Genomic DNA, 20,893 nt, shown 5'->3' with positions numbered 1-20,893 from the left:
GGACAATATGCAGGTTACAAACAATCATGGTACAAATATGAGCCAAAGCCATGACCCACAGCAACCAACTGGCAAACATTCCTAAACCATCTTTCTTGAACATCTTAGTTAAACAAAAAAAAATTGCCACGCAGCCTGCAAATGTGTGCTCTGGCCGGTGGAGCAAACAGGAAAGGAGCTCACCGGGATTTCTCCCTGTACACCAGCCGGCCAGTCTGACCCTGATAACTTGCATGAACTGCATTGTTGCTTACCCATATCTTTGTCATCCTGAACTCTCTTCCGTTCATCCAAAAAGGCCTGGATCCACCTCTGTTTGTCCTCTTGTTTTTTTGCACAAAAGAGATTGACCTCGTCTGTTAACCGATTCATGACTTTAAATGCATTCTTAATATTCAGATTAAAGTCCCGATCCTTTCCGTCTTCCACATCAGCAAACTCCATCTCGTCCATGTCAATTCGGCCCTTGTAATACAAGATGTCCCTCCGCAATAGATCTTTCTTGCAGAACACCAGCTGATGGTCAAAGAGGAAGAACGTCCTTTGTTGGCTCTTTCCTTGTTTAATTATCATGGTCAGCTCTCCAGAGTGAATCAGTTCTGAACTTCTGGCCAAAATATCTTGTCCCTGTTATAAGAAATACATTTTCTCATTTAAACGGTACATACACGAATCAAAAATTTGCTAGGGAATGTGAAATATTTGCAATACTCAGGCCAGTAAGGGCATTAAACAGTGGCCAAGGCTTTTTCTAAATATTTACTGGCAATATTACTGCTCATATTTTTAGGGTCACCTGTAGTTACAACCATAACCTGCCTAGTTACCCCCCAATCCACCCAGTTAAGCCCCTGGCCAGCCCAGTCCCTGATTAAGCCCAAACCCCAACACTATTATGACCAGCTCCCCTCCTATCTGCCCAGCCACGCCTCACTCCACCCCAATCTTTGTGTTGCTACCCTGCCCCCCCTGGTATATTTTAGTGGCAAACATGGCCTCTCTATCATTACTTTATACAAGAACAGCTACTATTTAAATGGGCTGCATTTACGGAAGGCAAAATCACAATTTCTATAAACACTTACCTCCCAACCAACAATGGAAACCTGCCAGCGGGCAATCTTGTCTATGCTTTCCAACCGCCTTTTCCGCTCATTTATTAGACAGGCAACATTTTTCATGGCTTCGTAGGCTTCTTTTATTTTGCTGTAATCGCTGGCAAATAAACAACAAGCTTTAATTACTCTTGATAATTACTCTTGAATTACATTTGCACCTCTGTAAAAGCAAATTACTTTCTACCTCAGATTAAATTAGGATAAAAAGAGATGACTCTGAAAAATAGATTTTTGCATTTTGCAAATTGCAGTTTCATGCTGCCCATTCTCATGAGACTGAAAGAGCACCCTAAGAACATAAACAGGATTGAGAATGGAAGATACAATGAGGGACAAATCAGGGCAAAGCAGTGTGCACAAAGCATGGTATTAGCAGCATAAAACTGATATCATAAAATATAAATTGCTCAGGAAAGCACCATTAGAAATGTCACATTAATAATAATTACTATTATAATTATTCTTAGATCATTATTATTTTTTGGGGTAGGTTGTTTGGTTTCCCTTTAAAAGGATTCGAACACAAATACAAACAATTTTGTCCCACTGTGTAAGTTTCTTACACAGTTCAGATGAATTGAACTAAAAGGCAATTTTCTATAAAATTTTCTATAAAACGGACAATATCGCAAGGCAACTTCGGCAATTTGCCGAAATCACCTGCGCAGCGTGTGCCATCCCACCGGCGACTTACATTTTCGCCGGTGGGATGGTAGTTCGGGGCGACTAATCTCCCCGTGTGCCAGAGCCCTTAGGGGCAGATTTGTTTGTTTGCTAAAAGCTTAGCATGTATAATATAATGGTTTAGTATTGTACTAACAGAGGGATTAGAAATTGCCCAATGCCAGTGTAACGTAAATAACTTCAGGTATAGGCAAGATATTATTCAGGAAGAATGGGAAATACTATCAGATAAAGACTGCATGGGGCCATGGATGTGTTCCTCCCCTGATAGATCTGTACAGGACATCCATATGTCTTCCAATTTTTGCAAGGTTCAGAAAATCAGGTTAGCCCTATTGGCTCACCATTTGGGTGTCAAAATGGATAGACACCCCCCCCCCCCCCCCCCCCATGTATAGCTGGCTTTAAATCAAATAGGAAAACTGCTGCCAAGAAACACTTTATTTACAGAAAAAGGAAGAGATGTTAATCATTTTTGCTTTGGTGTTACTTGTCCTTTAAAAAAATGTGCCCTCAGGCGCTCAGCAAATGCTAACAGCATTAAAATGTCAATAGGGTGATCGGATCACATTCTGTAGCAGATGCAAATGGAAAAATGCATTAATTCCCCCCACTATTAATTTCCCATAACAGAGCACTTGAAGATTAGGGTCAGGAAAATGCCACCCTGTGCCTCTACTGAAAGAATACTCTTATTTTGTTGCTGTCACACATGGCTGGTTCCAGGCTCTCCCCCTGCTGGCTCCCAAAAACCCAGTGCAACAGTACGGCCATTGTACAGCGGATAGGGCAACCCATTCACTCACATGAAGGGAAGCCACTCTGTCACACGATACACTTAAAATCATAGATAAGAGGAAAGGGAATTAGCCGTACGTTTCTATGGCGAGGAAACAATAAGCATGGGGGGGGGGGGACATCAAAATAACAGCAAAAGCCAAAATTGATGAATGTCCTAATTGAAAAGTGAACACTGGCACTTCGTTGTTTGCAAGCGGAGAAATCTGTTCCGGAACATTCCAACCGAGGGAACACAACATGACTAGTATACATGCCACACTTGTTTCCATATATTATTCAGGAATGAGCCTCATTTACAGAGGTTAGAATATTTGGTAATGTGACAAGACTGTGTTATACTGAAATGCTTTTGTATGTTTATGGCTGTTGTACCACTTGTTGCAAATGCTTAGAACCCCCATCAAAATCTAGGTGGCTCATTTATCACTGCTAATGCCACAACTACTTAGAGGTGCAGAATTGTGTTCCCTAGGGATCATACAGGGGGGAATTGTCCCCTGACATAAATCCCAGCAGGAGGCTATTGGTAAACCATTAAAAGTAGCCATACATAAGCACATTTAAGCAGCCCATTTGCCCCCTTCAGACTGACTTGTATGTATGGCGCCCACCAACAGGTCTGGACAAATATCAACAGGTCTGGTTCCAAAATCTCATTGGGCGATGACCACATTGGCTTGTTTATGTGGTTCTCTCCCTATGGGCATGTAGTGGCCTCTGTTATGATGCAATGGCTGAAACATCTTTTAGGCAGGGCATATTAAAATAAACAAAAAAAAACATTACATTTACCTGTGCTCTTGGGTTGTGTACTTCAGTAACTCAGCTAGCTGCAGTGGGTATTTACAGATCTTCTGCACTGGGGTCAGTAGGAAGCCATCAATAGCAATGTCTATCATTTGCTGCAGAAGCCTGCAGGCCTCGAAGAAGTGCCGATACTTCCCTTGTTTTATCAGGTTGGACAGCTCCAAGCACGCATTGGGATGATTGTTGCAGTACTCGGAGTAGATGGAAAAGTCATCTTGCTGAAGAAGAATTAAGACAAATGTTTAAATTAATGTTGAAAAATGATATTTTCTTTTCACCAGACCTAGGGAAGCAATTTCCATTTCGCTGCACTTCCCCTTTAGGAAACAAAACTTACACAGAGCCCCCCCCCCTAGGAAGCAGAATGTAAGAGGAAGCTAGCTAAAGCATAATACAATACATACAGTATAATACAATACACTGTAGCCTTCTGACAGAGCAGACTTTTTTGATGCATCTGGGACTCCCCACTGGTACATTACTAGGGTAGCCTTTTTATGTGCCAGATGCTTTAGTAAGGTCTACTTTATCTGCAGGTCTCATGCATTTCCCAACAAACTACAAGAACACAGATTCATATATTATAGGGCAGGGATCCCCAACCTTTTTTACCCGTGAGCCACACTCAAATGTAAAACGATTTGGGGAGCAACACAAGCATGAAAAATGTTCATGAGGGTACCAAATAAGGGCCGTGATTGGCTATTTGGTAGCCCCTATGTGTACTGGCATCCTACAGGAGGTTCTGTTTGGCAGTACAACTGTTTTTTATGCAACCAAAACTTGCCACCAAGTCAGGAATTCAAAAATAAGCAGCTGCTTTGAGGCCACTGGGAGCAACATCCAAGGGGTTGGGGAGCAACATGTTGCTCATGAACCACTGGTTGGGGATCACTGTTATAGGGTATGCACCCTGTCTGAGTTTAACTCCCAGTTCCAAATAAAAAGAAAAAAATGAACAATGTAACTGAAGTACCCACTTCAACTTCAGATTTCAACAGAATGATCTAGTTATCAGATTCCTTCCCATTTTCTATATTTAAGTAAAGCCCACAACTTACATTATTGAGAAAACAGTCCCCAATTTCACTCAAGTGAGGTTCATCTTTGTTGTGTTTCTTCTCAAGATCCTTTAAGAACTTCTTCTGGAATTTGTAAATATCTTCAATGTTTCCAAAGATGGTGTTGAGCTGCCCTTCTGTAAACATGCCGGTATGTTTCCGACACTGCTTGATGTAACCCTGAACAAAAAGAAAAGCACATCTTAATATTTGTGGGGCTCTTGTCAAGGGAAGATGACAGTTAGCGTTGTAAAAAAAACAAAAGTGACATTTGACATTGATTCCAAAGACTCCTGGGCAATGCTGACAAGCTCCCCATAGACCTCCCTCAAGAACACCCTATGACTGCGTCCATAAGATATTCTCTGTTGCAAACATATGTTTTGAACTGTACCTCACATATATCTTTTAGATGCTTGATGTAGACCCGCTCTGTGTCCATTATTTCCCGAACAACATTAGCCCTCATCTGGTCCATGTTCTCAGCATTCTTATGGCGGGACTTTGAAACAGTCATGTCATGATCTTCTTCATGGAAGCTACAAGAGTTTTCAGACACATCCTCCTGGTTGACACGTAACTAAAGGACAAAAGGAAACACACAACCTTTACTTTTTTTTCTTAATAAAGGCAAAATACTCTAGAACAGATCAGGTCTGTCCAACTGGAGGCCCGTGGGCTCCCAGTCTGGTTAAATACTCCACAGACTTGACTGTATAACATCATAATTTAATATAATACTGCCCTTTAACATGTTATATGAGAAATAATCAGTCCACTACATGTAATATGTTGGACAGCACTGCTCTAGAATATTCACTGAATGAGTTAAATGAAACACTGATCAGAATTTAGATACAGGAAAGTCTTGCTGAATGCAATTACCACCACCATTTGGTATTTCATCAAGGTAGGTGACACCTAGACAGACATAGACATAAATCAAAGATCTTACCCGGACGAAGCTAGCAGGAAACCATGCCTCGCGATCCCGAATTCTTCCCCACCACCAGTCTTTATTAGAAGCCTCAAGAACACGGATGACCTCTCCTGCTTTGAAGGCAAGTTCTTGATCATCCATGGTGACATGATCCCACAGAGCTTCTGCATACACCACACTGCCATCACTGATCAACTAAAGGAGAGCAAAATGAAAGATCCTTTAAACATATACACAAGTGACACAATGCACTGGTGGAGAAAACACATAGCCTGACAATAGCTTAAGGGTTACAGTTTAAAAATACCAGTATAGTTGGATGATCAGAGCACCCAAGATTGACAAGACTTTACCAGTGATTCTAATAAGGTAGAAGACGGGATTTTTTTTTTTGCTAGCACTTTTTGGTTTGTTCAAAAGTAGCTGGACGGAACATTGTGAATATGCACCTCATTAATTGCTAGCTGCTCTCCTCCTGGTTGCAGGTATCTGGGATTGCCTTGGCAAAGTTCTTCATAGCTATAGTCCTCCTCGCTCCCATTGTCATCAACCAAAGCAGAAGCCTCCGCCCCGCCATCTGCTGAAACTGCACACACAAAACAGACTATAAAGTTCCTGAAATATCGTGCTCGAAATGTATACTTTGGGCAGAAATACAAAGACACAAACAGCCTCAGGAAATGTTCCAATTCCTAAAAACAATCAAGCATTGTAGTTAAGGTAAGTACTAGTGTACAGGAGCAATATAATGCTCTCACACTAAACTAATATCTAAATACAGCAAAGATGAGGAGGAAGCAAAACTCATTTAGTTATTTGTAATATAGTTTTTTCTAATAACACAGCACAGCAATAAAGCAAAAGAACTGGCACGAATCAAGGGAAAATACAGTGCAGAGGTAGGTGTACATAACATGGATATCCCTTCCCATCTAATAAGGAGCTAAGGAAGACCTTGCCTCCTGTTGCATGGTAACCAACACATTTCATTTCATTGTCCCTTCATTATTTCAAACAGAGTGCTAGAGACTGGTGAGAGTAAAATGGCAGGGGGGTTTAAGCTCATCTCTAGTACAACAAGCTGCAGCCTGTGCCAATTATTATTTGCCATCTTTACCTATAATACGGTTATTAAGGCATTGGCTTTCAAAGAAAGACCTCTACCATTATTTTAGGGTTTAATTATTAAATAAAGTAGTACCTTCTTACAGTGTAAAATGAGATGAAACAAACCTCAGAAAGTACAAAATGGATGTGGTAAAGACCAAGAAGCATGAATATTTTATAGAAAAAGCAGAGGGTACAAACTGGCCTCTGGAACCAAACATCCGCAACAGAGCAATGTCATTAAAGAAAAAGATGGAGGTAAGACATGATTAGGAAAGCTATGGGTGGGTTTCTATCAAAAGCAAACAGCTATTGAGGTTTTAGGGCTCTGGCACACAGGGAGATTAGTCGCCCGTGACAAATCTCCCATGTCTTGGGTGACTAATCTCCCTGGATTGCCATCCCACCGGCGAAAATGTAAATCGCCGGTGGGATGGCATACGCGGCAGCGCGATTTCAGTGAGATCGCGCATGTTGCCTCGAGAAAATGAAAACCTGTAACCCTTAATGAAAATCTTTTAGGGTGAAGACACACTGGGCTACTAGTAGCAGCTACTTTTTCAAGGCTACTAAACACCAGAAAATTGCCTCGACTAAAACACACGTAGAGACAGTTATCAGTAAATGATCAGCATTGTCTATTTTAGTATCAGTAGCTGCTACTAGTAGCTTAGTGCGTCTTCACCCTTAGGGCAGGGGTACACAGGGAGACTAGTCGCCCAGCGACAAATCTTTGTTGTCGCAGGCGACTAATCTCCCCGCAAAGCCATCCCACCAGCTAGAATGTAAATCGCTGGTGGGATGGCATGCGCCGCTTTGGTTTCCCGAAGTCTCCTTGCCGGGGGGTTGACATATCAGGGAGATTAGTCGCCCGCAGTAGTGAAGATTTATCGTGGGCAACTAATCTCCCTGTGTGCCACTACCATTAATCTAAAGATGCATTCATTATATTTTAACAATATTTTAACACATCACTGGAACATTACACACCACAAACACAACTGGGTCAGTTGGATGTGCATTTGAGACAATGCATGATTAAGATGAAGATGCTCTTCTAGTTTTAATAAATACTAAAATAAATGCCAGCCTTGCCTCTGATAAACTCTCATGCCCATATCTCATGAGGTTCACCAAAAAAAGTCCTTCAGGTAATGGGTTTTGCCAACTGCAACTTCTAAGGGTGCATTTATTCCAGTGGCACTTGCCAGTTGCCACATTAGAAAGTACAAAGTAGCTTGATGATCTGCTCCCCGAGGAAAGTAGTGGGCATTTATAGGGCCTATCATGCAGTCAAGCAACTATGGATAATCGTGGCAAAAGTACATCTGTTCCCAATACACCAACAGCAGCATTGCAAACCTCTCTCCACACCAGCAAAGTCTTGTTCTGACAAAAACGGAATGCGCTATTGGATATTGCAGTGGAATAAAATGATTCATTGAGTTGCAGAATTACAGAGTAGCCATTACCACACAGTGAATGGGTTAAGCACTCCGCCTGTCGACTGATGGTGCCCACGCATGGCTATGCAGACAGTAGCTAACAAGCTCTCCCTGTGAGCACTCTGAGCCACAGAAAGCAGAACTGGCACTCCCTGTTACCATCTATCATTCTGTGCAACCAATAAGTCTTATAATGGTTTATTAAAGCTTGCACTGGGGCAGAATGAGGCCATGAGAGTTGCCCCAGCATTAGTACAAAGCTGTAAAAACTCTCTGCTACTATAAAAATACTTCTACATTGGAAGAGTGGAAGGTGATAGGATGTACAGTTCCGAAAAGGTTCAGTATATGTAAAAATTTACATTTCTGCACATCCACTCTCCATTCACTCTCATGGGCAGTGGTGTTGTATCATCAAAACAGGTTCAAACCACACAACCAAACCACAGCTGATCAACCTGCAGCCCTGTAGGTGCTTAACTACCACTCCCAGCCAAGGTGTACAGGGAGCTGTAACAGAACAGATGGGGAAATCGCAGGCTGGGCAGATCCGATAAAAAATAAAACCAAAACATTGCAGTTATTTGTTTTGTAAATGCACCGCCTGTACACAAAGTTCCCTTTGCTGCTATTGCCCAACATAAAATCCATGCCCCCTATAGTGCCAACATCTGCATCACAATGAAAAAGCAAAATCAGAACCATGACAAAAGTTTCTAAAAGGATTTACAGTGTTACGGCAACACCCATTCCTCTGTGAGCATCTCCCATCCAGCACAAGGGAAAGGGTTAAAACAGATGTTATTGCCATAATACATTAGTGTTTAAAAAAAAAAAGTGAATTCAGAATCTCTATTGATTCTCGCTCTCTCTCTCCAGCCAAGCTGTTCCATGCAGTACAGCACTGCAGAACATGTAATCCCTGCTTCCACCCTGCAGCACACGTTTTCCCAAATCGGCATACGGAATAATGAACTATACCCAAAGCAGAGACAGACACATGTACCACTTCCACACATACCCATGTGAAGGCTCTCCAGACTCCAAAAGCGTGCCATTTCCCCTCTGGCTACCATGCTGTTTGCTAAAAATACGCACAAAAAGGGGTTTGGCCTTTTTTTTAAAAAAAAAAAAAAAAAAGCAGAACCATTAAGAGCTTAAAAAGCTGCTTGCTCACAGGGCTCTGCTAGAGCTGCCGGGGACTGAGCTTATACACGCCTGGCATCTCGCCTGCCTCTCAGGCCACACCGGCTACAGCAAGCTGACAGCTCCCAACTCCCCTTGGCTGTGAATTTCACTGCTTTCTGACGCCACCGTGGGGTACCCTTAGGGAGGGAAGCAATAAAATAGCATCGATACGGATGCAGTCTACAGACTGGCAGCAGCTGCCAAGAGACCTGCCCATGTCATTGGCCGCCGGATCCAAACGCCAAATGGTTATTAAATTAAGCAATTGAGCATAAAGCGAAGTTTAAAGGTTGCATGTCAATGACAAATGTCTGGGAGCTGATGGGTGCAGACAAATCAATTGGCATTTATTACTCTTAATGCATTATATATACATTTGTTTTGGCTGAATATTTCTTTATCTTACCAATGTACTTGCTTACATGGATAATATTTACTTATTAATTACTTAAAATGTATAGTCACAATAGTATTAAAAAAATGAGTAGTCAATGTGGCAACTTCATAGACAACTTCAGGACACTAAAAAGAGTTGCCTACTTATGTAAAGGGTGCAACTGGTTGCCATAAAGTAAATGGGCTTGCCATAATGGGCCAATCTCAGATTAACACAGGCAGCTATGGGCATTGTTTGGACAAATAAGGGGTGGGGCAAAATGTGTTTTGAATTTTCATTCAGGAATGCTGCCTGGTATGGTTTCCAACGGGTAAAGTTTCATTTTAGAATTTTTTAGGACATATTCTTCCCTTAACTAATATGGTCAGTTTGTCTTGGTGGTGGGGTGAGGCTGGGCAATAATGTGCTATATTCCAGGTGGCCTGTCACTGGCAGTACCACCATGTTGCCTCTCTCCAGTTACTATGGAAGTACCCTAGTTACTAGCTGGACACTACCTAGCTGAGGATTGTGGGATTTTTAACTCATAGATTGCCAGACATTTGCATACATGTACAGGAGAGATTAGGAAAGTCTTTTCAGCATTATCTTTTGTACACAATGGAGCTCTTTATTAACTGGCCGCAAAGGTCAATCACCTTGCAAAGACATCACTTTGAGTGACACCAGTATTGATGGCTGGAGACCCTGCCTGTATTATCCGGAACAATCTCCACAAATACAAAAGGTAAACAGGCGTGCCAATCCGCCTCACCCCCCCCCCCACCCCCACCCCTCTGCCGGCCTTGCTGTGATGGCTGCTTAATAAATAAGCTTTAATGGAAGGCCTACTCAGGCCATGTAGCCTTGTGACCGCAACCCGAAAATGTTGTGCAGAGGTCGTCCTGCACATCACTAGCAAGAACCCACAGAGCAGTTGAGTCTCCCACATCACTAGTAAGAACCCACGGAGCAATTAAGTCACAGGCTCCAAAAATGCTTCCCACTGGCAACAATAGGAGTGGCCGGTGGAAAGCCCTTTGCATCACGTCAGTAATCCGAAGTCGCACAAAGTTTCCTCCTGCAGGCAAGTTTGCGCTACTTTGGAAAAAGTTGCCATGCCGTGGCAGCATCAGACTGGCCTTGCTGAGATCCAACCCCCCCAGGGCACTCCCACGATCCACCGTCTCCCTCCCCAGATGTGCCGCATGTAAGTTTCTTTTAGGAGCGTTCGGGTGAGGGGGTCAGAGGGTGTTGGGGACCTCTGGGGGGGGGTGAAGGCAGCGGGGGCCATTGGGGGGTGCAGGGGCCGTTGAGTCAGAAGCCCCTGTGGGGACTGCCCCCCAAGTCTGACCCTGGCCGGTGAAAAGCCTTTTCGAAGTGGTTTGTAGCCCCCTAATAGCAGAGATCTATCGCATGCGACTAAACCGATCTGTGGGTTCTTACCCTAACAGCTCAAATTATGCAGTGATGGAAACAAGGGTTTTTAGATAGGATATGGGCTATAACTATAGCTAAAATCTCAGCCAGACAGAACTTCTGTGTGAACATTTCCCTATCCAAGCACAAAACTGCCTATAACTGAATGTAATTATTCCAAAACAAACCTATTTCTGAGTTTGATTTCTGGCACAAGCTTTGATTTTTTCAGGATCATGTTCATCATGTGAGCATTACCATCATGTATTTAACATTCCTGCTTAAGGGATTACTCAAAAAGTAAATATGTCTTTACTAATAATCAGGTGCCTCCACCTATAGGCTCTTGTTTGTGATCCTCCATTTTAACCATAAAGTGATCTCATTTCTTTCCTTGATTTCTGTGTATACAGACAGAGTCGTTCTGTCCATAAAGAGGACAATGGAAAGATTGTATCCTGGTTATTCAATACTTGTTTACGTGCGGAATTGGTTTTGATAGCCCTGCATTTATGAATAGGATAATTCTGCAGGTGAAATCACACACTCCCACAACTATTTTATGTCTGGGAAGCTTTCATTTTGTAGAATCTGTTTCCTGCATCCATTTGTTCTCTAAATATGAAAATGACCACTATTTAGATAATTACGCCCCATTTCCAATGCTTTGGTGCAAACTATCATTTTTAAAATGATTTAGATGCTATCACGGTTTCCCCACAGACAATACCTGTGACAAGGGAAAGAGGGATTCTTAGTCCGAGAGTAGAATAAACTGTTTTGAACAGACTTTTGGTTTTACAATCATAAATGTTTCAATGATAATTTGATACAATATAGGGTCAGTTATACCTAAAACTAGGGTCGGGCAGGTTTGGGCCGACCTTCGCACAATTCTTGTGGGTTGAAGGCGGGTCCAGGTCCATTCCTCCCTTCCACCATCCCCACCCACAACTAATCTCTCCGTGGGGCATAAGCCTTAAGGTTGGGTGTGGTTCGATAAAATGTTGACCCACTAATTACTACCTTAAACACAATTCTGTACTGTACTGTACTGTACTTCTGTACTAAAAATGTTAGAAGAATTCTTGTGTCTAATATTCAGGTCTAGCTCCACTTACCAGACTCTTTTTCAAACCAACACCGTGGGGAAAAAAAACACCTAACACTCATGCATTTGTGAATAAGATATTCGGTTAACAAGTTCTTCATCTTTCACAAAGGCCAGGGCCTAGGGTGGCAAAAATCTGGGGGCAGCAACCCTCCCACTGGGCATATGCTCTTCGGGGGCTGGTCAGGAGATTCAAATGATTCAAAATTTCCCACCCAGTCCCTATTGAAGATGTGGCCAGTTACCTGTTGGGGGGTGATCGCTCTAAAGAAAGAGCAATGATGGTGGCAGGGGTGAGAGGGGGCTAAAATGCAAGTTTTAGTGAAATTCACTATCTGGCACAAAAACTTTGGGCCACCAGTATTGAGCTAGAAGCTTTCTACCAGATCTTGGTAAGCACAATGACGCTGGAGAACATAAGCTTGTTGTTTATACAGTAAGAGTAAATCTGGCACTGTACTCATGATAATAATAGAATACTTCAAACTTACTGTTAGAAGCCCTTAGCTGTTGTTGACGTCCAACTCGATCTAGGCCTATGGGCGTGCTCTGGGACAAGGCAAAAGGTCTTAAACGGGCAGAGACAGCCTTATATGGAGGAACCTTGTGGGCTGGAATTGGGGGCCGAGGAACTGGCTGTCAATAAGACACAAAGTATATAGTTAGCAAAATGTCAAACACAGAAAAAACGTCACCAACTTTTATTTATTACATGTATGCAACAGTGAGAAAGGTGGCACAACCTAAAACATGACTTTCTTTAATCACTGGATATGAAAGTATAAGGTTATTCCTATTCTGAGCAGGACCAGAGGCAGGGATTCATAGAGTAATGACTAAAACAATTAATTACAAGTCTAAATTCAAACAAAACCTAAAAAGAAAGAAGTTTCCACATTTATTTTTATAGAAGAAAAATAACAAAGCGTCCATAAAAATGATTTTCCATTAGTAAGTGTGTCAGGAAATTACCAAAGATTGATAGAGGAAATAAGTTGGCATTGCCACCAATGTGCCGATAAGCAGAAGGGTATCACCAAATTATATAAATATGCAGTTTCATTTTCCTGTACCCCTGACTAATATTTAGACCTCGAGCTGTAAGGGATGCCACTCATTATCTTGCCAATGCATTTTCTTCCCCAATCTCATTTTACTTTCAGTATACCATTTAGTCCTTCAGTCAACTCTCTTTAGACCATACTATTCTAACAAATTCTGTCTCTGGTAGTCCTGATAAGTTATCAAATTTTCCCCTTTTTCAGCTCTACTACTATATGCTTCATACCCAATGGCATGCACTTTCACTTCTTCGTCCAGGAGCAAAGGGGTGGAACAGCTAGAAACAGTCCTAGTCAGATCTTAAGCTGGCCATACACGCACCGATAATATCGTACAAAACCTCGTTTCGTACGATATTCGGTGCGTGTATGGCAAGTTGGCGAGACGACCGGTATCGCAGGAGGCTGCTGATATCGGTCGACTCGTCGACTGTCCTAAGCCAGAAAGTTTCCCCCTAGCCAGTAGCCCCTACTGGATCAACTTGTAAAGAAATGGTACTGATCTTTTTAAGATATAAGAAAGCTCCTGTTTTTCCCCACAAAAGTAGCACAAGAAGTGACTGTAATGACAAAATATCCCCATCATGATGGTGATGAAGGTGTTATCTCAACCCTCACACACACACACCTTACCTAATGACCCAGAAACCTGTTGTAATAGTGAGTGTGTGTGTGTCCAACATTATACTCATTCTGCATCCTCTTCCCTTCCTCCATCTAATACCGATGTTGCAGTAAAACTACTTGCACCCTACCACAGTTAAAAACCGCAGGGAAAACGTAGGAGCTGGAGGGCATGAGGAGCAATAACCCAAGTGAAGACCATGAGCAGCAAGTTCTTAATTCATGACACTGCCCTACATATGATCAGAAGTTCTTCAGTTAACATATTACAGAACTTTGCATAGATTTCAATGCATGAGTAATAACAAATCAAGTGAAGACAATGAAACAGATTCCATCAAATGATCCACATTTCAGAGCAGAAGGAAGATGTTTAATTGGAAAGCAGAGGAATCAGGGGTTAGTGAGATAACATGCACATTTTATTATTTCATTCAGGGGAGAATATTGAGGATTACAGGGAGAAATCTATCTAGGTTAGAAAGCACCATTCCCAGGAAGACTTTGAAGAGAGTTGAAAGGTTTTATTTTGCAGCCATTTCATGCTTCCCAAGACCCCTTACTTGTTGAAGCATGGCTCCCATTTCTTCATCCTCGCTTGTTGCAAAAAAGTTGACCCCACCTATTACAGAGATGGGACGTCTTCTACAGTTCAGTTGGTACTTAGGGACATGCTCTCGTGTCTGGGGTTCTGACTGTGAGGGAAATCGACACTTCCCATCATCAGTTTCTTGGGACTCTGCAGCAACAGAATCTTCTGGAATGGAGAAGCTACGGATAGCAGACTGACCGTAGTCTGACAGCGGCCTCTGCCGAGACCTGCATTTGGCAGAATTCCATTTTCGAGATGCCACCTTCTGAGGATCGGCCTTTTTTTCGTCATCTTGCGGTGGAGGTTTCTTGACAGGTTCCTCATTGACAACCTTTTCACAAGGGGGAACATTGCAAATGAGGTGCATTGGAGAAATTCAGTAGCGTTACATTATATAGGCACAGGTTGGAAAACTGAGCAAAACACTGAAAGAAGGCAACATTTCATGACAAATGGGAGAACCATAATGTTACACTTCTTTTAATAAACTTATAAAAATGCAAGAAAACAATATTAAGTGGCATGTTTTGAAAGATCAGTAATAGAAAATTGATAAAGGACTTGATATACTCTTATACATCTAAAATTCTAGAATTCACCGTGCACATGACAGTGTCCCAAATGTTGGCCTGTAGGTTCTACAGTTGTTTTGGATGCTGTCCAGGAGTCCCCAACCTTTGTAACCCCTGAGCCAATATGAAATGCAAAGAGAGTTGGGGAGTAACACAAGCATGAAAAAGTGCAGTGATTGGCTATTAGGCAGCCCCTATGCACACTATCAGCTTACAGGGGGCTGTTTGATAGTACATCTTGTTTTTATTCAACCAAAACTTGCCCCCAAGTCAGGAATACAAAAATAACTACCTGGTTTGGGGGCACTGAGAGAAACATCCAAGGGGTTGGGAAGCAACATGTTGCCACTGAGCCACTGGTTGGGGATCACTGGATACGGTCTGTCTGCAGATGCCAGCAAACCAAATACATTGATCCAATCCTTCTTTAACCCAATACCTAACCTGTAGGACTGACCTGTGCGTTAAAAAGGACCTTCCAATTCCACAGCTGATAAACAGGTCACAACATTGACCTCATATACATTGCAATGATTAGCAAATCGACAGCTATTTGAAACTCGTATCTAGATCTCTTCCATCAAAATAGTTATTTTTACATATCCTGCCCAAAAATAACTTAATTGGTGATTTCATACATTATACAGGTGAACAACATCAATTCCTGAAAAACCTCCCACCTAAAAAATGTCTTAAGTTGTAGCTTAAGTTGGCTTTAGGTAGTATATTTTAGGCATGGATAATAACGGGTTGGCTCTTCCCTGGAAGGCTTAGGTCACATCAGAGACATTCAGTTTCAGATTAGGGTGTTTGGGGCCTACCAGCGGCCATCACACAAAGGTCCACCACCCACATCTTGTTGCCCCAGTCTAAACATAGGCAGGGGCTGAAAAGGTCACTACAAATAGGTGTTCACCAAAGTAGCTAACAACTATACCGTGTTACACTATGGTAGAAATGCCCACTATTTACTAGCAATGTGCAACTGTTGCTGAGAAAATTATGTCAACATTGCCTCCAAGATATATTATATATATATATATATATATATATATATATATATATATATATATATATATATATGAGCTGGGTGCAACTGAGTAGTGAAGCAAAAAACTGCCCTGACAACTACACAATTGAGCGTTTATTAATTTTTTTTTTTTTTGGGGGGGGGGGCTGTTGGTTAAAAGTGACATTCCAGAAAAAAGGCTGCTATCAATCTTAACTGAAGTTTATTTGCAAACAGACTGCTGCACAATGCATGGGAGTCAGACAAGTTCCTTTATTACACAAAGATTCCTTGCTCCATTTGAAATACAGCAGGTGTGTCAGTCCTACAAGAAAAACACTACCGGCTTTGCACGAATGGGACAACAGGTCATACATTGCCTTCCGCGCTAGTTTAGGTCTTAGGTGACATGTGTAGTAAATATGACACCCAGCAGGATTTCTAATGTACTTAAAGCTACAATAATTAATAAATGACTTGTGTAATAAGGAAAGTTGTGCCCAACAGGGGGAGAAGAGACCCATTTCATAACACTCTCCTGCACAAGCACAAAACCAGGCAGGCACCAAATCCGCTACTTTTGAATTCAAACGAGCTCTGAATCTTTGGTAAAAGATTTTGCCGAATATCAATGCAAATCTGAATGCTAATTTGCAATAGGCTGTGGAATGGTTAAAGAGAACCGTTAAAATGATCAACTTCTAGGTTTATATGTCAAAAAGTCATGTGGTTTTAGGGATTCGGTTTGGCCAGGCACATGGCTTCAACCTAATCTGAATCCTGCTGAAAAGGCAGAATCTTGGCCGAATCCTGAATTGTATCCTGAATTCACTGTAACCCTACACAAAACACATAACTTTCTCAGAATCTAAGTAAATTAATTTTCCTCCAGTTTTTTCTAGACACAAATACACAATGTTTGTTGACAGTGTAAGCTTTTTATCCAAAAATACAAGGCTTTCATTGCCAGCCTCCCATGCTAACATAAAGCAGGTTATACACAACCCAAATCTCAGGACTGATATTGTATCTTTATTCTCTTTTGTGCAGCACATGCACCGCTGCACACGGATATTTTAAGGCACAGCAAGAGCCAACCCTAATGTCACGCTTCACAAAAAGCTGGCAAAAAGATTATACCAGGCCTGTCCCCTCTGTGATGGGAACCTCAGTCTGCTCCATTGAATGGCATTGTGGAGATGATCTGCTATAGTGAATGAGAATTGCATAGTTTGTGGATTCTGGAGAGAGGTTATGTGTGACCTGCGGCCCTGCAGCTGCTGCTGGCTGTCGAGGAATGCTGGGGAATGTAGTTCAACAACAGATGAAGGTATGGTTGCCTACTGGCTGGTATTTTACCAGCTCAGCCAGCAAAAATGATACATCATGCCAAAGTTAACAAAAGGGAAGAAAGGTATAGGAATAGAAAGTGTTTAACCGGAGCTGCAGAGCCACCGGTTAAATATAGATATTTTAGGCCTGCATAGGAAATTAACCACAACCCTACTCTTCTTTTCCAACCCACCTTTGTGTCTGAGCCCAGCAATGGCGTCCCGAACATGCACCGGAATGGCAGGCAGCTAAGTGACGGCATCCCGGCTCCTCAGCATTTAGAGCAAATTTTCCCACAGACAAGAAGCTTTTTTTCCCCCTCAGTCACAGGCTTTTCCCATTGAGCGCCTAAGTATTATTTGCTCACTCTGTTTGCACGTGGACCTTGTACCTTGTCACACAGTGTCTGTCTAACGTAAGCAACTTAACCCTTTCTATTGATTAACCCACACAAAGGGAAACGTCCTGGATCCCTGATAGAGAAACATTTCCATAGGTGCCCAATGCCAAATGCCCAATTAGTGCAGAAAGGACATATGCCTTGCCAGCCCAGTTACTTAGAAAAGATATATATATATATATATATATATATATATATATATATATATATATATATATATATTATTTACCTATCGGACACCAACTCTCATTATTTCGCTGTCAAAGGTGGTCAGTGGGTGCTTCATTGCCGGCAGCCCCTTCACTAACTCAATGTCTGAAGGTACTTTGTTTTGATGAGAGACAGCTCTCGTAGGCCACACCATGGCACAATATGTAACAGCATTCATTTCAATAGGAAAAGCTGCAATTGATTTATCTAAGTGGCATTACATGGTGGGATACGATGGGACATGATTAGCCATCAGAGCCAATGATAATGGGTTGTCCATGTGTACATAAGAGGGCCTCTTAGACTTACAAGACCTTGGTAGAATCCATATATAGCACAAGCTGTTATCAGCAATGGCTCTCTTTACCCCTTATCTCCCTGGTCCTGATGCCCAGAATGAAATGCACTTATTTTTAGAACAAAAAATAAGAAAATCAAACAGTACGTACAGAGTATCGGTGCAGTGAAGGTATTATTTTCGCTTATCAGAAGATCAGTTTTAAGTTAGAAATTTCTATGTGGTGTGTATAATAATATGAATGTAATCATAGTATCAAGTGAAACCAGAGGCAGCACAGACATTGAATACTTCTGGGTTGCGCTCTCCTATTGTGTGTGTTGAGGGGGGTTGTAGGAGAATAGCATTGCCAATCAGAGCTAAGCGCAACTTGTACAACAGAGGAAGTGCTGCCTGCAGGCACATTGAAGAGCAGAAAGCACATTCTGCAAGGAGAAGTTTCTGGTGAGCTTAATACCCGATATCTGCAATATAAAATTGGGCGCAACAGCAAGGAAAGTTACATATAATATTCCATTATAGAAATCCAGCTCAGACGAAAACAGTGCATTACGTGCATTCTCAGAGCCACAAATAATAGGATTTTTCCTTAATGGGACAATTTAGTGTAATAATAAAACTGGGTAAATAGATAGGCCATTCACAACAAAAAAAAGCTTCTAATATAGTTTGGCAAAAATGTTTAACATAATAGCCAGAACGCTACTTCCCGATTTCAGCTCTCTAACCTCTTATTGGTGACTTGAGGGGGGTCACATGGGACATAACAGTTCATTTAGTTTGCGTTTGATCCTTAGCACACAGGTCAGATTCAAAAGCAAACAGTTATGTCCCACAGGGCCCCCCATCAAGTCACTGATTGGTTACGGACTTTAACAGGTTAGAGAGCCGAAATTGAGTTTTGGCTATTATGTTAGGCATCCACTTACTCCCACCTATATAATGTGTATAACCCCTACGTTTCCCTTTAAAGGAACAGTAACACAAAAAAAAAGTGGTTCAAAGTAATTAAAACATGATATACTGCTGCCCTGCACTGGTACAACTGGTGTGGTTGCATCAGAAACTCTACTATAGTTTATATACTGATTTCAGCTGTGTAGCCATGGGGGCAGCCATTCAAGGTGGAAAAAGTAAAAAAGGCACAGGTTACATTGCAGATAACAGATAAGCTGTATATTATAAAATTGGATTCTTCAGAGCTTATCTGTTATCTACTATATATCCTGTGCTTGAGTGGCTGCCCCCAGGGCTACACAGCAGCTTATTTATATAAATTATAATAGAGCTTCTGAAGCAAACACGCCAGTATTACCAGCGCAGGGCAGCAGTACATTAAACTTCCATTACTTTAATTTTTTGATGTTACTGTTCAGTTTCACAAATAGACTTTATAGATAGGGTTGCCACTTTTCTAAATTATTTTTATCAGCAGGTGGTGAGCACAAAATTGGTGGGCAGCGATGTAAAAGGGGTGGGGTAGTGACATAAAAATGGGCGGGGCTATGGCTCCGGTGCTAATGTAGGAAGAGTATGATTGGGATGAAAAAAGTAAAATTGGGGCCTTGGCATCTGTTTTACTGCATAGTCTGGTAAAATACAGGCTGAGTGGCAGCCCTACTTATTGATTATTTGTAAACAACTATAAAAGATTATAATTACCGAGTTCCTCAACCAAACATTTTTTTCCAGCTAAAAGAAACACTATAAGCGCTACTTTAAAGCTGTCCATATTCAATGGCTAAAGTGGGGTTCAGTGTATTCAGCACTGAGGTCTATAAGAAAATATATACTTATGTGCCTTCTTACAAAGAATATATACAGCATAAAACAGAAGAAAACATCATTTAGGCTGGGGTTTGACTAATTTACTGCAGGGGTCCATCGCTTATCAGCCTTGATTCCGCTTCCCCAAGGTCACAGTCAGGCCTGAGCCAGGCTTAATCAGCCAGCAATGATGCTATCAGACATGTACTTCATTCTGACGTGGATAAGCAAATTGACTTGGACACACCAATAAAGGCTGATGTGCGCTGAGGAACACCGTTAATTACAATTTGCCCACAGACGGTAGAGGAAATTGGATATTATACTGTATGAGTGATTTAAATAACTGTGTCAGTGCAGCTTTATCCAGTAACCATAGTTACAGTACTGGATTTAAGGTGAATTAATGCAAGGTAAATATATATTTTAAAAACAGGATACATATTCTCTTTATTCTCTTTCTATGTTCTTGTATCCAAGCTATGGGTAGGTATACATTTGAAAGATATTAACATTTGTAAATAAGTCTCTAAATTAAAAGTTGTTTGCCCAATGTGTTATTGTCTTGTTTAGTTCTTGCAATTTCACACATGGCAATGTCCTGTTATAATGTATTGACCCGAGACTGGCTATTTCATAACGTCGCAGATCGGCCATATTGGTTTCTCTCACTAGGTACAGTGACCCACAGCATCCAATAAGGTGTTTGCTTTTAACCAGGAGAACAATAAATGCTTCCTGTTAATTGGTTGCACCATTCATTAGGAATCCACTCCTGGCTCTACCTAAGCTGATCAGAAAACCCTTCACTACACTGATGAGCCCCAAGAAGGGCGAAACTGGTCTGTAGTTGGGAATCTGATCAGCTATTATCCTGGCTTTTGCATTGAAAACCCAGTGGGTGAGCATTAGTCTATAGGATAAACCCATGTAAATGGGACTTATCTAAGAGCCTAAAGGAATTTCTTCCC

The 20,893-nt window shown here is 41.6% G+C and overlaps 1 protein-coding gene across 4 annotated transcripts in view; it reads right to left on the bottom strand.

The window, feature by feature from the left end:
• Nucleotides 1-20,893, bottom strand: part of spata13 (spermatogenesis associated 13) — a 44,797-nt gene that overhangs the window by 9,762 nt on the left and 14,142 nt on the right. For 2 of the 4 annotated variants that reach the window (XM_031897257.1, XM_031897260.1), the window contains 9 exons: nucleotides 14,306-14,665; nucleotides 12,549-12,693; nucleotides 5,861-5,997; nucleotides 5,427-5,606; nucleotides 4,866-5,051; nucleotides 4,472-4,651; nucleotides 3,396-3,628; nucleotides 1,086-1,215; nucleotides 255-627 (listed from right to left, as the gene is read on the bottom strand). In XM_031897257.1, the coding sequence (XP_031753117.1) occupies nucleotides 255-627; nucleotides 1,086-1,215; nucleotides 3,396-3,628; nucleotides 4,472-4,651; nucleotides 4,866-5,051; nucleotides 5,427-5,606; nucleotides 5,861-5,997; nucleotides 12,549-12,693; nucleotides 14,306-14,665 (1,924 nt within the window). Of the gene's footprint in view, nucleotides 1-254; nucleotides 628-1,085; nucleotides 1,216-3,395; nucleotides 3,629-4,471; nucleotides 4,652-4,865; nucleotides 5,052-5,426; nucleotides 5,607-5,860; nucleotides 5,998-12,548; nucleotides 12,694-14,305; nucleotides 14,666-17,440; nucleotides 17,643-20,893 lie in introns of those variants that run through there. The other 2 variants (XM_031897259.1, XM_031897258.1) reach the window with 2 other exon arrangements.

This window comes from Xenopus tropicalis, chromosome 2, assembly GCF_000004195.4.
Source record: "Xenopus tropicalis strain Nigerian chromosome 2, UCB_Xtro_10.0, whole genome shotgun sequence".
NCBI lineage: Eukaryota > Metazoa > Chordata > Amphibia > Anura > Pipidae > Xenopus > Xenopus tropicalis.
This window is presented reverse-complemented; position numbering and strand designations above follow the sequence as displayed.